Source organism: Anser anser, assembly GCF_964211835.1.
Source record: "Anser anser genome assembly, chromosome: 4".
Taxonomy (NCBI): Eukaryota; Metazoa; Chordata; class Aves; order Anseriformes; family Anatidae; genus Anser; species Anser anser.
In genome coordinates, this window is record NC_139724.1 from 50,709,580 (window position 1) to 50,726,370 (window position 16,791).

At 43.7% G+C, this 16,791-nt stretch overlaps 1 protein-coding gene across 16 annotated transcripts in view; it reads left to right on the top strand.

The window, feature by feature from the left end:
* Nucleotides 1–16,791, top strand: part of LNX1 (ligand of numb-protein X 1) — a 149,956-nt gene that overhangs the window by 106,142 nt on the left and 27,023 nt on the right. For 12 of the 16 annotated variants that reach the window (XM_083835398.1, XM_083835396.1, XM_083835395.1 and 9 more), the window contains 3 exons: nucleotides 8,058–8,299; nucleotides 9,888–10,043; nucleotides 15,050–15,205. In XM_083835398.1, coding sequence (XP_083691524.1) covers nucleotides 8,058–8,299; nucleotides 9,888–10,043; nucleotides 15,050–15,205 — 554 coding nt within the window. Of the gene's footprint in view, nucleotides 1–4,942; nucleotides 5,411–6,684; nucleotides 6,705–8,057; nucleotides 8,300–9,887; nucleotides 10,044–15,049; nucleotides 15,206–16,791 lie in introns of those variants that run through there. The other 4 variants (XM_083835388.1, XM_083835392.1, XM_083835389.1 and 1 more) reach the window with 3 other exon arrangements.

Below are 16,791 nucleotides of genomic sequence, written 5' to 3' on the forward strand. Positions count from 1 at the left end.
TACCCTTCTTAAGAGCAGGGGAAGGCTGAGGTTTCTTAAGAGTTTTGCATAGAAAACAGTGCAATTCTGCAAGGTGGTGAAAGCACCTGATAAAGTTTTAATCGAGCTCCTCCAGCTTTGCTGAAGTCAAGGAGTTTTAGGAACTTTAGGATTTTAGTACAACCCTTGAACAGGATTAATGATGTGTTGTAAGATGTTGAATGCTAAAAGCACTAGAAGCCATTGGCAAGGTTTCCAGGCTCTTACTGTCTCAAAAATGCTGTTTCCATTATGCTGTGTCTTATTTTCCCTTTCATTTTGCTCTCAATGTCCCACCCATGTACTGATAGGTTCCTTGCTGTGCTGATACCAGAGCACCTGCAAGGAGCTATAGGTAGTATGCTACTCCTCTGTTTCCCTGGTTTGTATCAGCTGGTGTAAGCAGCGTGCATAAAATATGTTTAATATTGTTAGATTACTCTTGGAGAACTTTGGTATTTAATTGAGGAAGTTCAGTATAAATAAATACTGCAGTTCTTTTGCATCACACGAGACCACTGCGGTTCTTGCTTGCTGCTGGCCAGAAACTTCCCTGTGACCAAAAAATGTTTGTTTACGGTAATCTAGGAGCAAACAATAACTAATAGGCTGACTGCTGTCTTTCACGATGGTGAATTCCTCATTTTTTATTGTTCACAGTCTACTTGTGTTCTACCTTTAAAAGCAGCACAGGAGCTACAGCAGTGCCTGGGCTGCATACCAGCAGTGCAAGCAGGCTGCTGCTGATCTTGTGTGCTCACAGAGCACTCCTGGCTAGGGCATGGGCGGGGAAGGGGCAACAGAAGGCTAAGGCACAAATTAAATTGTAAATATTAGCTCCTGTGAAGTAGCAGTTGCGTTAGGCAAGACGCACGAGCTACGCTAATCCCTGAAAGAAGCCAGCATTTCCAGCCCGTGTGCTGACTTGCCCATCTAAGCTGTTGCTAGCAGTTTACAGCTCCATTTCCCTATATGTAACACAGCTGCGATTTTCTGAAATGGCTTAAGACTAGAATTTGAAACAGTGCTTGAGTCTTGAAGAGAAATCAGGATGGTTGTAGTTTCAAAATCATCAGCGACAGAGTAATGGCCTGGGAGAGGTGTCAGGGGAGAGAGAGATCATAATCTGGACCAACAGTTTATTCACAGCCCCAATGACAATGGGGATCATTGCACAACTATCCCAGCCATGATTTTTGCCCACAATTGCAGGCAACTTGTCTTGTTTACCTATTCCTTCCAATTCCCTGTTCCCATGACAGGGGTTAGTGGGCCTTCCTACATATTTCATAATAGAAGTTAACGTTGGTGGTTGAAATGCAACTTTTTGCTTTTTAAAGAAAAGGAGTTGAAAATAAGCTTAAACATGACCATATGTTACATGACACTTTGGTAGCATGTACACGAAATTCAATCTTTACAATTCACTTAAGAATAAAACTGTGTTCCAAGTTCTTTCAGCTGCCCTGAAAACTAGTAGGAAATCTGGAGGCTCTTCCCTCAGCATAAACAGTCACATTTAAAATGGGAATTTGGTTCCTGCTGCAGAGAGCAGAGTGCTTGTTTAATTTGTGTCTGGCTTTGGCTGTCTGTTCCCCGTGTAGCTTTGGGAACTGTGGGAATTGAACTCTCATCTCTTCTTCCATTCTTCATCGACACAAGACTCTTTAAGGAGACTGTACCAAAATCTCTAGCCTTCCCTGCTCCTCATCCTCTGCAACTAAACCTTAGGAATGGGGGCACATCCTTGTAGCTGATGGCAAACATAGGCATTATAAACAACGCTCAGTATGTTTTCTTCATACTCTCAGAAAAGCTTTTTATTAATCTGTGGGAACTACAGGTAAAGAGTCATTTGTCTCGTGGTACACCCAGATTCATACAGAGTAGCTGACGTGGAAGAGTAAATATACAGCTCTGCCTGCACACGTTCCTTATATAACATAAAAATATATTTTGTTTGACAGCATCATAGTGCAAGAGCATTGTGAAAATGACAGCCCTTCCCTGGGGTCAGATCTTTACGGATAGGACACAGCACAACGTTAGGCTTCACTAGTAAGGTAGTTTCAGAGTTTGTTGAATTATGATGGCTCCATTAAAACAAAAAGCATGAAAAAAAAAAACCACACTAGGAAACTGTAACAGGTATGATATGCGAAGTTAAACTGAAATAATAGATATTTGAAAGGTTTTTCCTTTCTTGTGGGAAAGTAGTTAAGCTAAATAGCTTTAGCTTAAAGAAATAAATGTTATGAGGATCTTTATAAATATTTATAGAGTAGTAATGCAGAAATATAGAACCACTAAATCTGCTATGTGTTTATACTCTAGCAAAGGTCTCCGGTTGACAATAGAGAGGGAATAATATGAGAACATCTCTCTGACAGCCAGACAGAGAAGCCATTTGCCTCTTGTGAGCTTCTGTCATGGTTATCACCGTGCTGACATGGAGAAGAGCCATGTTTATGGAAGCCTAGGACAGAATAGCTCATCCCCAACCTGCTGGAGGCTATGGGGATCGAGTCGCCAATACATGCCTCCTTTCCAGCCAGCCCTGATTGCCCTGCAAGTGCCCCAGGTGTCAGGAACTGGTCTGTGAAAGGCTTTTGTTTATATAGTTATTGACACATTGAAGTGAAAGAGCAATAGTAATTGGGACAATTTCTCACTTAAGTTAGGTGGAAAATGAGCATTTTTTCCCCAAGCAAATGGCAAGCCTCTGGCACTGCGATACAGGAGGCCATGAGAGAGCACAACCAAGTGCACAAGTGCCAGGGCAGAGAGCACACAGCACCGCAGTGGTGAGCATCTGGAAGTGTTGCTGGCATTATTATGCAATTCAGGTGCAGCTGCAGGAAACAGTCTGTATCTAGTTATGTGCTTAGAAATGTTCTTTGGAACCTTACTTTTAGTGAGTATTGGTTGGAAATGGTAACCCAGGAGTTTAAGCATTGCTTTTTAGACTGTTCATCCCCTTCCTTATTGAGAAAGGTTTAGTGTAGGCAGGACCTTCTTGGCCATACCTGGTGGTCACAGTAGCCTGGGGAATGCTTCTGACATGAAACAATCCTTTATAAAAGGCAGAAAAGGCAAATCCATTAAAATAAAATTAATGTACTTATTTATGAAGCTTTTCTCATATGCAGAGTTCACACAGTGGTTAATCCTTGCAAGAATGCAGAAGTATCAAGGAAAAAGGGTTGTTTCACCACACTGTACTGCTAATCCCTCATTTCCAGCAGTGATTTTTATATATAGCAAGGAGAGGAATTTGGTATTCAGGACCAGGATTCACGAGAGACAGATTTCTGAGCAGGGATGATACAGCATCATTGGATGCAAGGAGCAGCAGGGTTTTAGTCACCTTCCTATTGGAGATGTTGATGGCCTCTTAGGCACTGGTACAGTTGGTCTGGAAAGGAGATTATACATTTGCAATCTTTTAGCTTAGATCCATGTGTAACTCTGGAGTTGGCTGGAGTTTATGTACCTCATTGCCCTGTCATTTTTGATTCCAGTTCCTGGTGCGCTGTTGGCATCAGAAGACTTGCCGTGAGTTCTGCCTGTGAACTGACCAAGTCTGCTCGCTCGCTTAGGCTGGAGTTTTAGAAGGCTTTAGAGTTTGGGCATCTGACCCAAAATCCATACAATTGGTGTTCGGGTTGCGTTTGGACTGCAGTCACTGCTGGTACACACACTGCACAGTTGGCCCCTGTGGGGCAGGAATTGCCAGCACCTCTTTTCCCAGGAAAGGCAGGAGTTTGTCACCAGATCCACGTTGCAAGGTCTCAAAAGCGAGGCTATCAGCACCAGGTTATCCAAGATGCTCCTTGCTCATGGCCCTCAGTGTCCCCATCAGCCCTTCCAGCAGATCATTTCAGGGTGCCAGAGCAGTCGGGGAGGGCTGTGTGATGCAGTCGTGGTGTGATGCACATTGTTGGTACTTCTGATCCAGGGTTGTGTCAAGCCCAAATTACAGAAGGACAAGACTGCTTGCAGCGAGGGCATAGCTGAAACATGCTTGTCTGCCCTAATCAGGGCTTAGCTTCGGATCAGCGATGACAGCCCATTATGCAGTATTTTCTTCTGCTGGGCAATTGTGAGTGCTTTGTATACATTATTCTTAATTGCACTCAGACAATGTGTCTGCCTCCGCTGCGCTAAAACAAAACAGTACCAAAATATGAGCGGGCTGGAAGCAAGGTCAGGCAAGCACGGCGGGAGCTGGGCAGGGAGCGCCGCTTCTCTGTTTGCCTGTGCCAGAGCCAGCTCTCCAGCGCTGGCTGGCTTCCCAATATGCTCCCCAGAGCCACTGCCTTTCCCTGCCTGGGCAGTCAGGTGTGAGCTGGGGCAGCCTGAGAAGTGACGCAGACAGAAAGCAGCACGTTTGTAAAAGAGAAAATATGTTATATTTTTTCCCCTGTTATTTTCATTCATTTATATCACTAGAAGTGAAAAATCAATACGGTTCCCCTTGTTTATGTTTTGTCTTTATGCTTCGCTCCCGTGTCAGCCTGGGTAATGGAAATCCTTGCGGTCAGCTTCACTTTCAGGCCCTCCCTGCTCTGCTGTGTGAGTTGGGAACGCTGCAAGGGAAAGGCATCTTTGTTTTGAAACCACTGCTTTCGTTTAAATTTGCAAATAACGTGGAAATTTTTCTGTTGGCTGTGAGTTTAACTGAAGCTCGTTTTTACAAGCATTAGGACCAAGTTAAGGCAGACATGTGGTTTTGGATCCCTTCGCTCCAGCACTTGGGATGTGCTACCACTGGAGATGGGATCGCAAAACCCCCCTGCATGCAGAGCAGGGCACAGGCACGGCAATGCTGCTGCCTGCCTTGGAGCTGGACAGGTCTGCAGCCCCGGGTGAAGGTTCAGCAGCCACCATGGCCTTCCAAGAAAGCTCACGTGAGGTTTTGTGGATTTAGGACCAGAAGGGAGCTATTATGCTGAAGCTGGTTCGGCCTGGGTTTTATTGGAGGTCATGGACAGAGAGTGAGTGGAGTCATGGCTCCACTCCGCCTGGAATTTGCTGCCGCAGCAAGGGGAAACAAGTCCTTCCCCATGCAGAGGACAACCATCGCGCAGCCAAGATTTCATACAGTGTGCTGCTGCTTGAAAAAAGAGGTCATGCAAACAGGAAACAAAAACAAAGAGTCTGAATTTCCCATGCATACCTAGTGACACTACTTTAAAGGTATAAGCTGTGCAACACACATTTTTCATGTCTGTTTTTCTCTCTCACTTTTGGACTTCAATTCGTTTTGATATCATATGGCTGCATGGAGTTATTCTCTGTCCAGAGCAACTGAGAAGCAACATAAATCTGCAGTTCACCTTGGCCACCAGACAGCGTTGGGTTCACTTTACGACTGGCCCATGTTAATCAGGTATCCTGCTCGGATTTCCATCCCTCTCTTCCAGCTGTAAATCAGGCAGCTGATTAATAATCATAGCAAGGGAGATAATTAGTACTGGCATGTAGCTGTTTTATGGATCTCTCTTTTCTGGGAGCCAAAGCCAACCATATGGAAAAATGTAGCTGAGACACTATAAATATGATTCCACTTAGACAGTTGTCTCTTTCTGTTTTCTGTTATCACAGCAGTGTCAGCACAGGGAAAACAATGAAAGTGAAAAGATGCTGTTGCAGATTTTATTACAAGTTTGAGGAGTTTTTTCATTCTTCAAGGACACAGTGTTAATCTGAAGAAAGAGGGCTTGCTTTGTGCTCATTTATGCTGCCACAATTATTTAAGAAATAGATTCAGTGCTCATGCTTGAAGTGCTTAGGTTCTCTTTTAACTATTTCTAACAGAATTAGAAAGATACGCCTTGTGCTTTGTGCCGTGATAAGTTGTCTTCTCCAATAAGCCACATCTTAAACTTTGTCAGCCCTCTCTGCATTCAAAGTCTTCTGCTCCTTGCATTTGGACTGCTGCTCCTAAATGTAGTGCAGTCAGCAGCAGCAAGAAAGGATTTCACAGAAAATGAAGGCTTCAGCAGCACCATGCAGATGGACACCAGCAGCAGCTGAATCCTTGCAGGTGGAAATCTTTGTGCAGAGCCTCTTCTGATCTTCATGCTAATCTTCATACAACCCAACAACAACGGCAAAAGATCTGCCTTTGAGGACCCATTCAGTGGGCTGGTGCCCTAACATAGGCCACTGAAAATTTACTGGCAAAGAAAATAAATGGGGAATAGGAATATCTCTTACTTTATTCTGAATCTTTGCAGGATCTCTGTAAGGCAAAGTCTGCTTTTGAAGAACAGCAAACAATTCACCCCAAAGCCATTTTCTTGTGTTTGTTTTGTTGCGGTAGAAGCAAGAAAGTCAGACCTCTTTCATGGGAGAAGGAACAGGAAAATGCCTGCTAAGGTGGAGGCAGGAGAGCTCCTCCCTTCCTTTTTGCATTATTCTTGCAGCCTTGTCTTTGAATAGTTGCCCCAAATGTCTTCTTGTAGGTCTTTTGAAATAGTTGAGAAACCATCTCTTCCACAAAAGAGTATTTTCTTTTGAGACTTGTCTTTTTGCTTGTTAAAGGGTTTAGAAATAACTTTTGTCTCTGCCATTCCCATCCAAAGATTAAAGCATGTACGCAACTCACACAGCTGCATCAGTGTGATACAACGTTTTTGTTTTTTCCTTTATAAGAGAGAATTTTTCAAAAGTGGTATGAGGTAAGTGATGGTAAATCATAATTTAGTGCTAAAAAAAAGTTTTTAATTAAATCCTCTCTTAAAAAGCCAATATTGTAAGAGAAATGAAACTGCTGCTCCAAAGCTGACACAGAGAGCTCTGTGACTCGTCCTCTTCTCATCTTTCTGTCCCAGGAACCGCTTCCATAAATCATTTCTCTCCCAAGGCCTCTGCTCAGCATACTACTCTTTTTTCTGACACTTAACCCACTAGCGCTGTGTACTGTATGTATTATGCATTGCCTTTTGTGCCTGCTGTATATTACGAAGAGCTTTCAGTCCCCAAGGGTTTCTGCATCTATTTCTGTGAGTTCATCCTGCAAGGCACTTTTATGAAAGTCATCAGTTTGCTTTTGCTAGGAAGAAAGGGATAATTGTAACAGCAAGTAGGCCAAGCTCATTAGATCATGATTAAAAGGCTGATTCTTTTTTAATGCAGTGAATGAGGTTCTAGTGGGTGAGCACAGGGTAGAAGTGGCACTGGAGATAAGTCACAGGTGCTGTCTCCTTGGGCCACTCTGTCTCTTTGGTATTTTATAGCTTTAATTAAGTACTGAACCACGCAGAGCACAATGACCTTTAATTTTCTTGAAGTGACTTTCCTTGGGAAGTCTTGATAAAGAAATGCCACGCGTGGTCCCACACCTGCCATCTGGGATGATCCCAGAGCAGACAGGTGGGGTCACAAGTCATGTGTTTCTGGGAGCATGGGCATCTCTCCACCAGAAATGGAGGATTTTGTCACTGCCGAGTCAGGATACAGGAGCTGGATTTTAATCTTGAATTATTTTACAGCTGGCCTTGAGCTCCCCAGACCAGGAAAATTGGAGGGGGGATGAAGGAGCGTGGTGCTGGGCTCGTGGTGCCACCGCCCTTGTAGGCTGGTCAAGGAACAGGCCAGGGTGAGGTGCCTTTTATTTCACCAGCAGAAATAAAGAAGCTGTCAGGCCTCACCCAGCTCTCTTTCATTAACCAGAGGCAAGGGGGAAATTACAGGCTGTAGCCCTGGTGTAACGAGCCACTTGCTATCCCTGTCCTTTTGGCCCCACAGTAACTAATTATACACGGGACTACAGGTGAGGCTGCAGCTTTCTTTCTTCCCTTGACCAGCAGTAGACTTTCCATGAAAATCCAGCTAATTTAGAGGACAGTTTCCCTTCTTTTTCATTGTATAACGTGACAGGATGGGCGATTTTCCCTGCTGGTCAGTGCCCATATCTCCTCATCCCCTGTGACACTCGCAGTTAGCGCTTCGAGTGACCCCGCTAACTGCGGTAAGCAGGCAACACTAAGTGCAATTCATCCTCACATCTCCCTCCCCTCCCTTCTGCTCAGGTGCAAAGGGGCATCCCACTACGGCCTTACCAAGGAGCGGAAGAGGCGTTCCCAGGACTGCTCCCCGGACCACGGCTCCAGCCTCACGGTCGCCGCCCTGGGCCCCGAGCTCTCGGCAGCTGCGGCCATCGCCTTAATGACGGACGAGCCAGGGCTGGTGAACCCAGCTTTCAGCCCCACCTCGGAGGACAGCCAGTCGGGCAGCAGCCCCAGAGACCTGCACCGCAGCAACCGGAGCAGGAGTAAGGATGCAGGATAAGGGTTTCGGGGCCTGGTGGCCTCTCCCAGCACTCGTTTTCTGTGAAATACATGTTGTTGGAAGGTTTAAAAAAATAAGAAAAGAAAAAGTGACAGTGAACGCTTTAATTTTACATGGCTTGTCAAAATGTACGTTCAGTGACCCAATGTATTTGAGGTGAAAAACAAATTTTCTTGCCCAGGGGCAGCACCAATCTGAAGACTTGCTGCATGCAGGCAAAGCGCAAGTCTTAAAAAAGATTATTTAGACAAGATGGCTCGGTTGGAAGAGAAATGGCATGTGTGATATATCAGGGACACAATGCAACCATGTAATGGCTTCACCAAAACGCAGTGGCCCAAGTAACCCCCATAGACCATGTGATGGGCACCTACCCAAAAACCCGTTGGGAACTGTGTTTGGCAATTTCCAAGTATTTTCAGGAGAACAAACTTTAAGAAGCACCTGAGAGCCTGGGGAGTGTTTGCTAGCCTCCCAGAGCAGCGCATTTCGGAGGTCCTGCTGAAATAACCACAGGCAGGGACAAGATGCAGCAGGAGATCTTGCCTTAATTCTTTACCTTATGTCAAAGTACATGGCTCTGATGAGACCTGACCGAAGTTTGATTTGGAAGTGTTAACAGTGAGATCAAATCTCATATTTGAGGTCTCTGAAGCCAAAATTGTGTTGCACAAACCTTGTGTTGCACCAGCTCTGTGCTGGGATGAAGGATGGTGAAAGTTTAGAAGAGCAGCACTATCCCCTTGTGCACATGGAGCGAGAGAGAGAGATGGAAAGGGAATGAGCAAGAACACCAGGATGAAATTAAATCCCACCAGTTTTATTGGGTTTAGAGGCCACAGTCTGGTTTGAGGGAATGTTGTGTTATTAGATTACAATGTTTGGCTAACATGCAGAGCTCAAAGAGACAGAACAGTAACAGCCATGAAGATATCTTCAGCAGGATGGAAAGGAAAGAGAAATGTTTTGAAATGATTATGAATTTTTTTTTTTTTTTAGTCTTGTCTTACCCACGTTAGAAGATGTGACTTGGTCCCACCTGATGATCTTTGAGTTTTTGACATCAAACTGCTAGCTGTTTTTGGCAGCTTTGGAGGCACTGCAGGGTTTTGAGGCAGTAGTGGGTTTTTATTCAAGAATAGTTTTCAACAATGACTTCCAGATTTTTATTTTTATTTTATTTTTTGTCAAACTTATATAGCTTGGCAAGGGCAGTGTTTCTTCCTTTTATATGCATTTTTCACTGGATTGCAGTTGATTCTGCCTTGATCAAGGCTTATTCTCTCCCAGGCTACCATGCACACACACTTGCAGGTACAGATTTATGTGGGCAGCTGGCAACGCAGACAGGGGAGGTGGCAGTCTTAGGGTGTGGGACAGCGGTAGAATAATTGCACCTGGATTCAGGTGGATGCAATCTTGGAGAATCAGCTGGAGTCAGATGAAACACTGAAGTGCAAAAAGCCTTGTCATTGCTGTCATGCTCTGTCGTATGCCAATGGATGTGGAGATGATGTCGGTTTTGCATGGTGCTGCTGAAATGTATTGATTCATTTTTCCTGCTGTTGCAGCCCATCACTTTGAACGCTCCACTATAAGAAGCAGATCTTTTAAAAAAATAAACAAGGCATTCAGTGTTCTTCGAAGGACTAAAAGTGGAAGCGTGGTTTCCAACCAGGCTGACCGAGAAAGGGAGGCTGTTGGGAACTCTGCTGCTGGAGAGGAAGGTAATGCTTTGTTCTCCTTGTGTTATCACTTAAAATGGGGCAGGGGACCCTGTACATGTGGAAACTGGCTGACTGTGATTGACATGTCTTTCATGTACTGGGGTGCACATGATTTAAAAAGAAAAAAAAGCAGAAAACCCAACCTTTCTGTATTTTCTTCCTTTAAAAAAGCTGTTAGTGAATGGCAGGGAAGAAGAAAGCTGGAGCTGGGGGACCTCATGTAGGGCTATGGTGGTAACTGCCCGCATGCTACAGCCAACCCAGTACCTAAGGCATGGGACCCACGCGTCTGTGTCCTATTACTGGAGCTGTCATTGATTTGCTCTATCATTTTGTTTAAGAGGTTTCGCCAGCATGTGTCTGTTTTCCCTCTAAAGTAAATGGATCACAGTGATCACACAGTATGGGAATCTCAGGTGTTTCCGCTAACGTTTATGAAGCACCGGAGATTCCCAGTGGAAGGACAATAGGAAAATGTAAAACACTGTAATTATTCCTGGACTTCTGTAGGATCTTCAGTGGACAATTTGTATTGCCTCAGCCAGGCAGGTGATGAAGTAAGACTGTTCTGCTCTTAGACAGTGGAAGAGGCAAGTTTCTCTGACGTATGTCAAGGATGAGGGGTCTGGCAGGCAGTAACATGTAGCGTTTGGTGTTCTCGAATCAATAAGCAAATGTTACTAATTGCTTTGGACCGTAATTATGAAGCCAGCATTAGCATTCATACACCAAGAGGAAGTGATGATAGAGTAGGAATCATCATCTTAATCAAGGTCTTGACTGAGTTCATTATCCCTTTGCTTGATGCCTCAGCACCTCACCTCTCTCCCCAGATAAAACATCCAGGGTAAAGCCTCTAAGAAGGCAGTGGATCCAAATTCCCTTTACTCTATGTATCATGCTGTCATTGAAACACACAGAAAATAAGGACAAAATGCTGCCAAATGCTGTGTTTGGGCATGGAAATTATATGACTGTTTTCTACCTAGGCTTATAGTTGACATCGCTAATGGTTCCACTGAAAGTTTGGTTTCATTTCTAGAGACCACAGGGGTGATATGGATGCCAGTAACACCTAGCTCGGTCCAGATGGTAGCAGAAAGAGGTGTGAGGATTATACTGGTCTTTACATTTCCAGCAGAATGAAAAGCACTGTTATCTCCTTTATAAGGGATATATAATGGGGCCCCAGAGTGGTGATCTCTCTGTCAAGATTATCATTCTGTACTCAATTCTGTTTGTGGTGTCATTCTTCTGCACCAAGCATGGCTGTAAACTTCCAAATACGTCCTACCACACTGGAAAAACCAGGTAGACGTGTAATTATTTAATGAGCAGTTACTCTTATGCATGAGATCACAGAAGCTCGGTACCCAAATGACGGTATTAATTACACATGCAAAGAATGCATTTTGATTATGCTGTTCTGGAATTTGGTCTTTAAAAAATATACAAGCAAGTTGCTTGCAGCAATATAAATACAACTTTAACAAGAATTTCTCTTCAGTCCTTCGCAACAGGTTCTTTGTGCAATGGCATCTCAAAGGCACTCTCTTTTTGTTGGAAGAGGAAAGGAATATACTTCTTTCTGTTGCAGTTATCATCGTCCTGCCAGCTGGGTGCTGGAAAAAAGCAGCCCCATGTGTCTATCTTCCCATTTCTGCTCCACTCTCCCAGGAGCTGGGGTCCTCCCATGGGTGGTGGGAGGTCCCCATGCTGGGTGTGAGAGCACCAGTTCCTGCTGCTGCCTCGCCCCACGTTTCCCAGGTTCGTGGCTGACAGCACACCCTGGCCGTGTTTCTTGCTCCAGGGAATCAGACGGTGCCTCTCCTCCTCTCTGTTGGCTCATCTCCTCACCAGGTTTAGTCCTGGGCAGAATAAAGCTGAGATTGCACCATCCTGACAGTGGGGATCAAATGAAATAACCCCTTCTTGCTGGTATAAAACCCACTTCTTGATAAACGAGCTGTCAGATCAGCTGCCAACGCTCAATGGTCTCTGCTTACACCTCGTATAGGCTGTCCGTCCCCCATTTTCAGAATCCCCTCATCTTAGTTCACGTCTCCACTTAATATGTTTTGACTTAATATGTTTTTCAAAAGAGCTCTGAGAGCAAAAACCGTAGGGCGTACCTATGTGTTGGCCCCAGCATCAGCAGCACAGGTGGATTTCTGCTGCCACATCACTTTTTTGCCTACTGCAGTGTGTGTAGGTGCCTCCAATCGGAAGCTGATATCTCTGCTGGGCCAGTGCTCGATTGCAGTGTGACTGTGGGGGGTGTAGGACAAAATCATCATTCCTGATGTGGGAGGAATGGTGTCCAAATAACCATGACTGTGCTTAACTTAAATGCTGAATGCAGAACTGGGTTTGGAACACTCCTTTGCTACCCAGGGACACTGAACAATATATGTAATGGCAACTGTATTTCTATTTACAGCAGAAGAATAGTTACAGCCTAATGCTGACTTATTACTGCAGGTGATAGCAGTCCTTTAACGTGAAAATGACTTCATGTTTTCCATTTGCAGCATGTGGTTTGGTTTGTTTAAGCAATTTTGGGTACACGCAGTTTGGATTTAAATGATACAGGCTTTATTTTTTCCACTGTTTTAACATTTTAGTGATATTTTCAGTAGAAATCATTTGTTGTCCAAAACAAAGAAAATGTAAAAAATTGAATGAAAAGTGCTAACAGTGAAAAGAAAATGTTTTGGAGAAGGAGGTGTTAAGATTTTCTCATCTTTAATAATTTGGTCATTTGAAAATGACTCAGGCAAAGAAGCATTTGTCTGCGGTGTGGCATCCAAGCTTGAGACATTTACCTGAGAGTAATCTTACCAATAGCTCTCAGAGTTACACTAGATGATCTCTGAAAGTCCCTTCCAACTGAACTGTTCTGTTCCATTCTGCATGTTCATAGCTCTCCAGGTCTGAAGTAGAAGTTAGGGAAGTGTAAAGGAGATCATTTCATTCTGAGAAGTGAGAGACTGCGACAGGGACATCCTTCCGGCAGTGATGCATTTAAGACGTGATAACTTTTGACTGGATCTACTAGTGTAAATGACCTTGGCCAGCCACTTAAATGATAAAATATCTCCAAGCAAAGACTGCTCTGGTTTTGCTATGCTTATTTGTATCACTGTGCTCTTAGTTTGGCATCGCACTCTTTAAATTCACTTCCAAGAAAGACTATATATACTCTTTACTCAAACTGATCTACAGGCATAAGTTGTAAACCAGCTAGCTGGTTAGGAGGAAGGAACTGGGGAATGCAATTGCAAAAACCTCTATACAATTTTACAGTAAAAGAGAGCCACACTGCTGTTTTTTGAAAACATTCATTAGTTCCATTTTGCAGTCCAACCATTGTAAAATAAATTGAATTTATGATTGCTTGAGGATGTCAAATGCTGTTCAAAGTCAAACTAATTCTTCATAGTCTCATGGTTGATGCAGAGCTACCATCTGTTATTGCTTTGCTGCAGTCAAGACCCAGGCAGCCCTGGCAGGCAGTGGTAGGCTCACAGAACAGCTTCTGCTGTTACCTGGGTGCACCTCGTGCCTGCTGTTCAGCCTGGGTCCTGTTGTATTTTGTGTGTGTATATATGCATATATGTATATATATGCATGCATAAGATAGATATTATAAATACTTATGTGGTTTGGAAAGGTACATGAAGAAAAAGAAGGTAAGTGTGAAATGCAGAAGGCTCTAGGTACCAGTGTCTTTTTCAGCCATTTCATTGCAATAAGTCTCCTAAAGTGCAGAAAGAAAAGCAGCTAACGTGGTCCAAGGACAAGACAGCATCCTGACTTTCCTCCCAGGAAGGCTGCACCCTGCAGAAATGCTGCACTGTTCCTGTTTTCCCCAAGTTTGGTTCAGTTTCAGTTCCAATTTCCCCAAAACAGCTGTTGGAAGTACTGCACAACCAGCTGAAAGCACTCTGCTCTAGGTTGAAGAGCCAGGCAATCTCCAAATGAAAAAGATTGGCTCTGTAGCATTTCCTCCATTGCAGACAGATAAACTGATAAACTTCACCTGCTGTAGATAAAACACCCACAGCTCTGGAGACACATTCAACTCCACAGCAGTTTCATTTTAGTTCTTTCGGTAAGAGGAATGCCCAGGAGGACGGAAAGGCATTACAGCTGGCATTGCCTTCTACCTGCCCCCTGCATCGGACCAGCATCCCTGGAGAATTAATGGAAGGGACTAAATCAAAGGTTGCTCTTTCCAGGATGATGGCAAGCCACTGGGAGAATGAAATGCTGAATGGAAATCAATTGGAAAGGAAGAGTTTCAGAACCAAGCCCCACACCTGTGCAAGTGACATTCACAGACAAGTATTTTCCAAGGACAGGTTATGCAAGTTTCATTTAAATTCTGGTGACCAGATGCCAGGACACAGGAGGGTGTCCCTGCAGAGAGCCTGATTTGCAGAGGTGGGCTGCAGGCATGCAAAGTTCTGCCGACTTCAGCTAGCACCTCCATCAGTCAGACCTTCTGGTCTAAGCAAGAGACACAAACTGTGTTTACACAGTGAGCTTTGATTAATCTGGACCCAGGCGTCACAGCAAACAGTATGCAGTGCTTTGTACTGTGCAGTGCTTTGTCAGACTGGATGCTGGGGATGGAAGCAGAAGTTGTTCTGGTGGCAGCACTGCCAGCAGGAGCACAGTGCACGCGGTATTCAGCTGAAACCCAAGCCCTTAAGGAACTCTACCATTAAGTGCTGTAAACTGTGGGGATGAAATATTAAGCAGACTTAAAAGCTCATATTACAGACTTGTGGTGAACATAGTAAAGAGTGCTCGGTGTCCCGCGTTGTACCAGTCAAGCAGAGTTTAACGTGTAAAGCTAGCCTCTCCTATGCTATTTGTTACTCTCATGGGACCTGTGGAAATATCAATAAAATTGCACGCTGGTATAAGGAAAATATTACTTGAGGAATAAGCACAGACAATATTTCTCAATGCAGATGACATTTTGTTATTATTGACAGATTCAGAATGCTCCATAACATTCCCGGTGACAAAAACACAACACTTGGTGGGAAAACCTGCAAGAATCACCAAAAACAAGACAGAAAGTTTACTGCTTTCTAGACTCAGCAGCTCTTCGATATTTAAGGACTGGAAATATAAAATGGTGAAGAAAGGTATGCAATATTCCAGGGTTTTCCTGCTCTGGAAAACCTGTTAAAGCAAATAGAGAACTTTACCTTAGAGTGTAAGGGATGGAAAATGGGGTGTGTACAAACCAATGCTCCAGCCCCACAACGGGCTGCATATGTGTGAATAGTACAAGCCCTCAGCCCGCTGAGAGCCCCTTAAATTTGGTGGGGCCTGCTGAGGTCCCATTCACTGTGTGCAACCAGGTGCTGGAGCAGGACCCAATTCTTCTGGGTACAGTACACACATTACAAAATTTCAAGTCAAAGTTTTCCAGGCACATCGTCATCTTTAAAGAGGCAAGGTAGGTTTTGATGAAACCACACAATGTACAGTTTGGTGAAAAGGTGATCACAAGTTTTCTTATTCCAAAAATATGTATTGGTGTATTTTATACATTTAATTTGTCAAACATTAATTTTTCAAAATAAGCAGTTGCCTTTTGCTTATGACAGTCTAGGTTGGTGATAATGTAAATATCGATGTATATGTCTGGGGTGGAAATGAGTGGCAAATCTTTAATGAATAGAACGAAAATTAAGTGATCATCCAGTTATTTTGGTTGCTTGGCCCATCTGAGGAGAAAATGGTGCAATTTATTATATTCAATAAAGAACACAAACAAATCAAACAAAGATATGAGGTAAGGCAGTATATCTTATGAAAAGAGAAAGCTGGTGACTTGCACACTGGCAAGAAAAAAGCAGTAGGAAGATTTGTTTTGCCGTAGACTGCACTCTTGAGAAGGAAATTAGTTATTAAAAATTCTTTCAAAGCATCTGCATAAAGTCCTATTGAAAGTCAGCCAAGTGCCACTGCAAGATTTAATAAACCAGTAAAAGCATTGCTCAAGAAGCAAAGAAACTTACATCAGTTCCTATCTTGTGTAGGGTCTGTTCACTGCCACAGTGCTCTGATTTTTTTCTGGGGTAATTAGAGACTGCTATAGTGTGAAAGTATTAACAGCTGGTTCAGTCCACAGCTCTCCATGGTCAAGAAATGTGATGGATAATTCCTGTAGAAAAAGTTTTCAGATTGAGATACGGGAGAATGAGCGTTCAAGTCAAAAAAATTAAGTTTGTTAGGACCTGAGGTGAATCATCATGCAAAGGGAAACAAAGAACTGCTTTGGTACTTTGCAAAATATATGGAAATATTTATTTATTGCATTTCCATGCTGAGAAGAATAGTGGGGCATCCAGACTATCCTTTGTATTGTTACAAATGCATACCCTCATAGTCACCCTAAGAGTGTAAATGTACACGCTTATTCTGATGTGGGACCCTCTCTTTGCCAATTTTTGAAGAATGCTTGTGTCTCTAATTTTAAACACCTCACTTAGATGCTAGTTAATTGGCTGTTTCTTCTTACTTAGCAGTGGAGGAAGTTAAGCACCTCCTTTGGGTGTCCATGTTCTATATAGGATGACAGAGTGACTTGATCCCCAGATTAGGCATTTGGGTTAGAGGCCCATGTGAATCCACCCTTGCGGCTGGAGAGAACCAAACAAGCTACAAACTGGACAAGTAATGTCCAGAAAATAGAGGAGTTGGGGGAAAATATTGTGCCTTC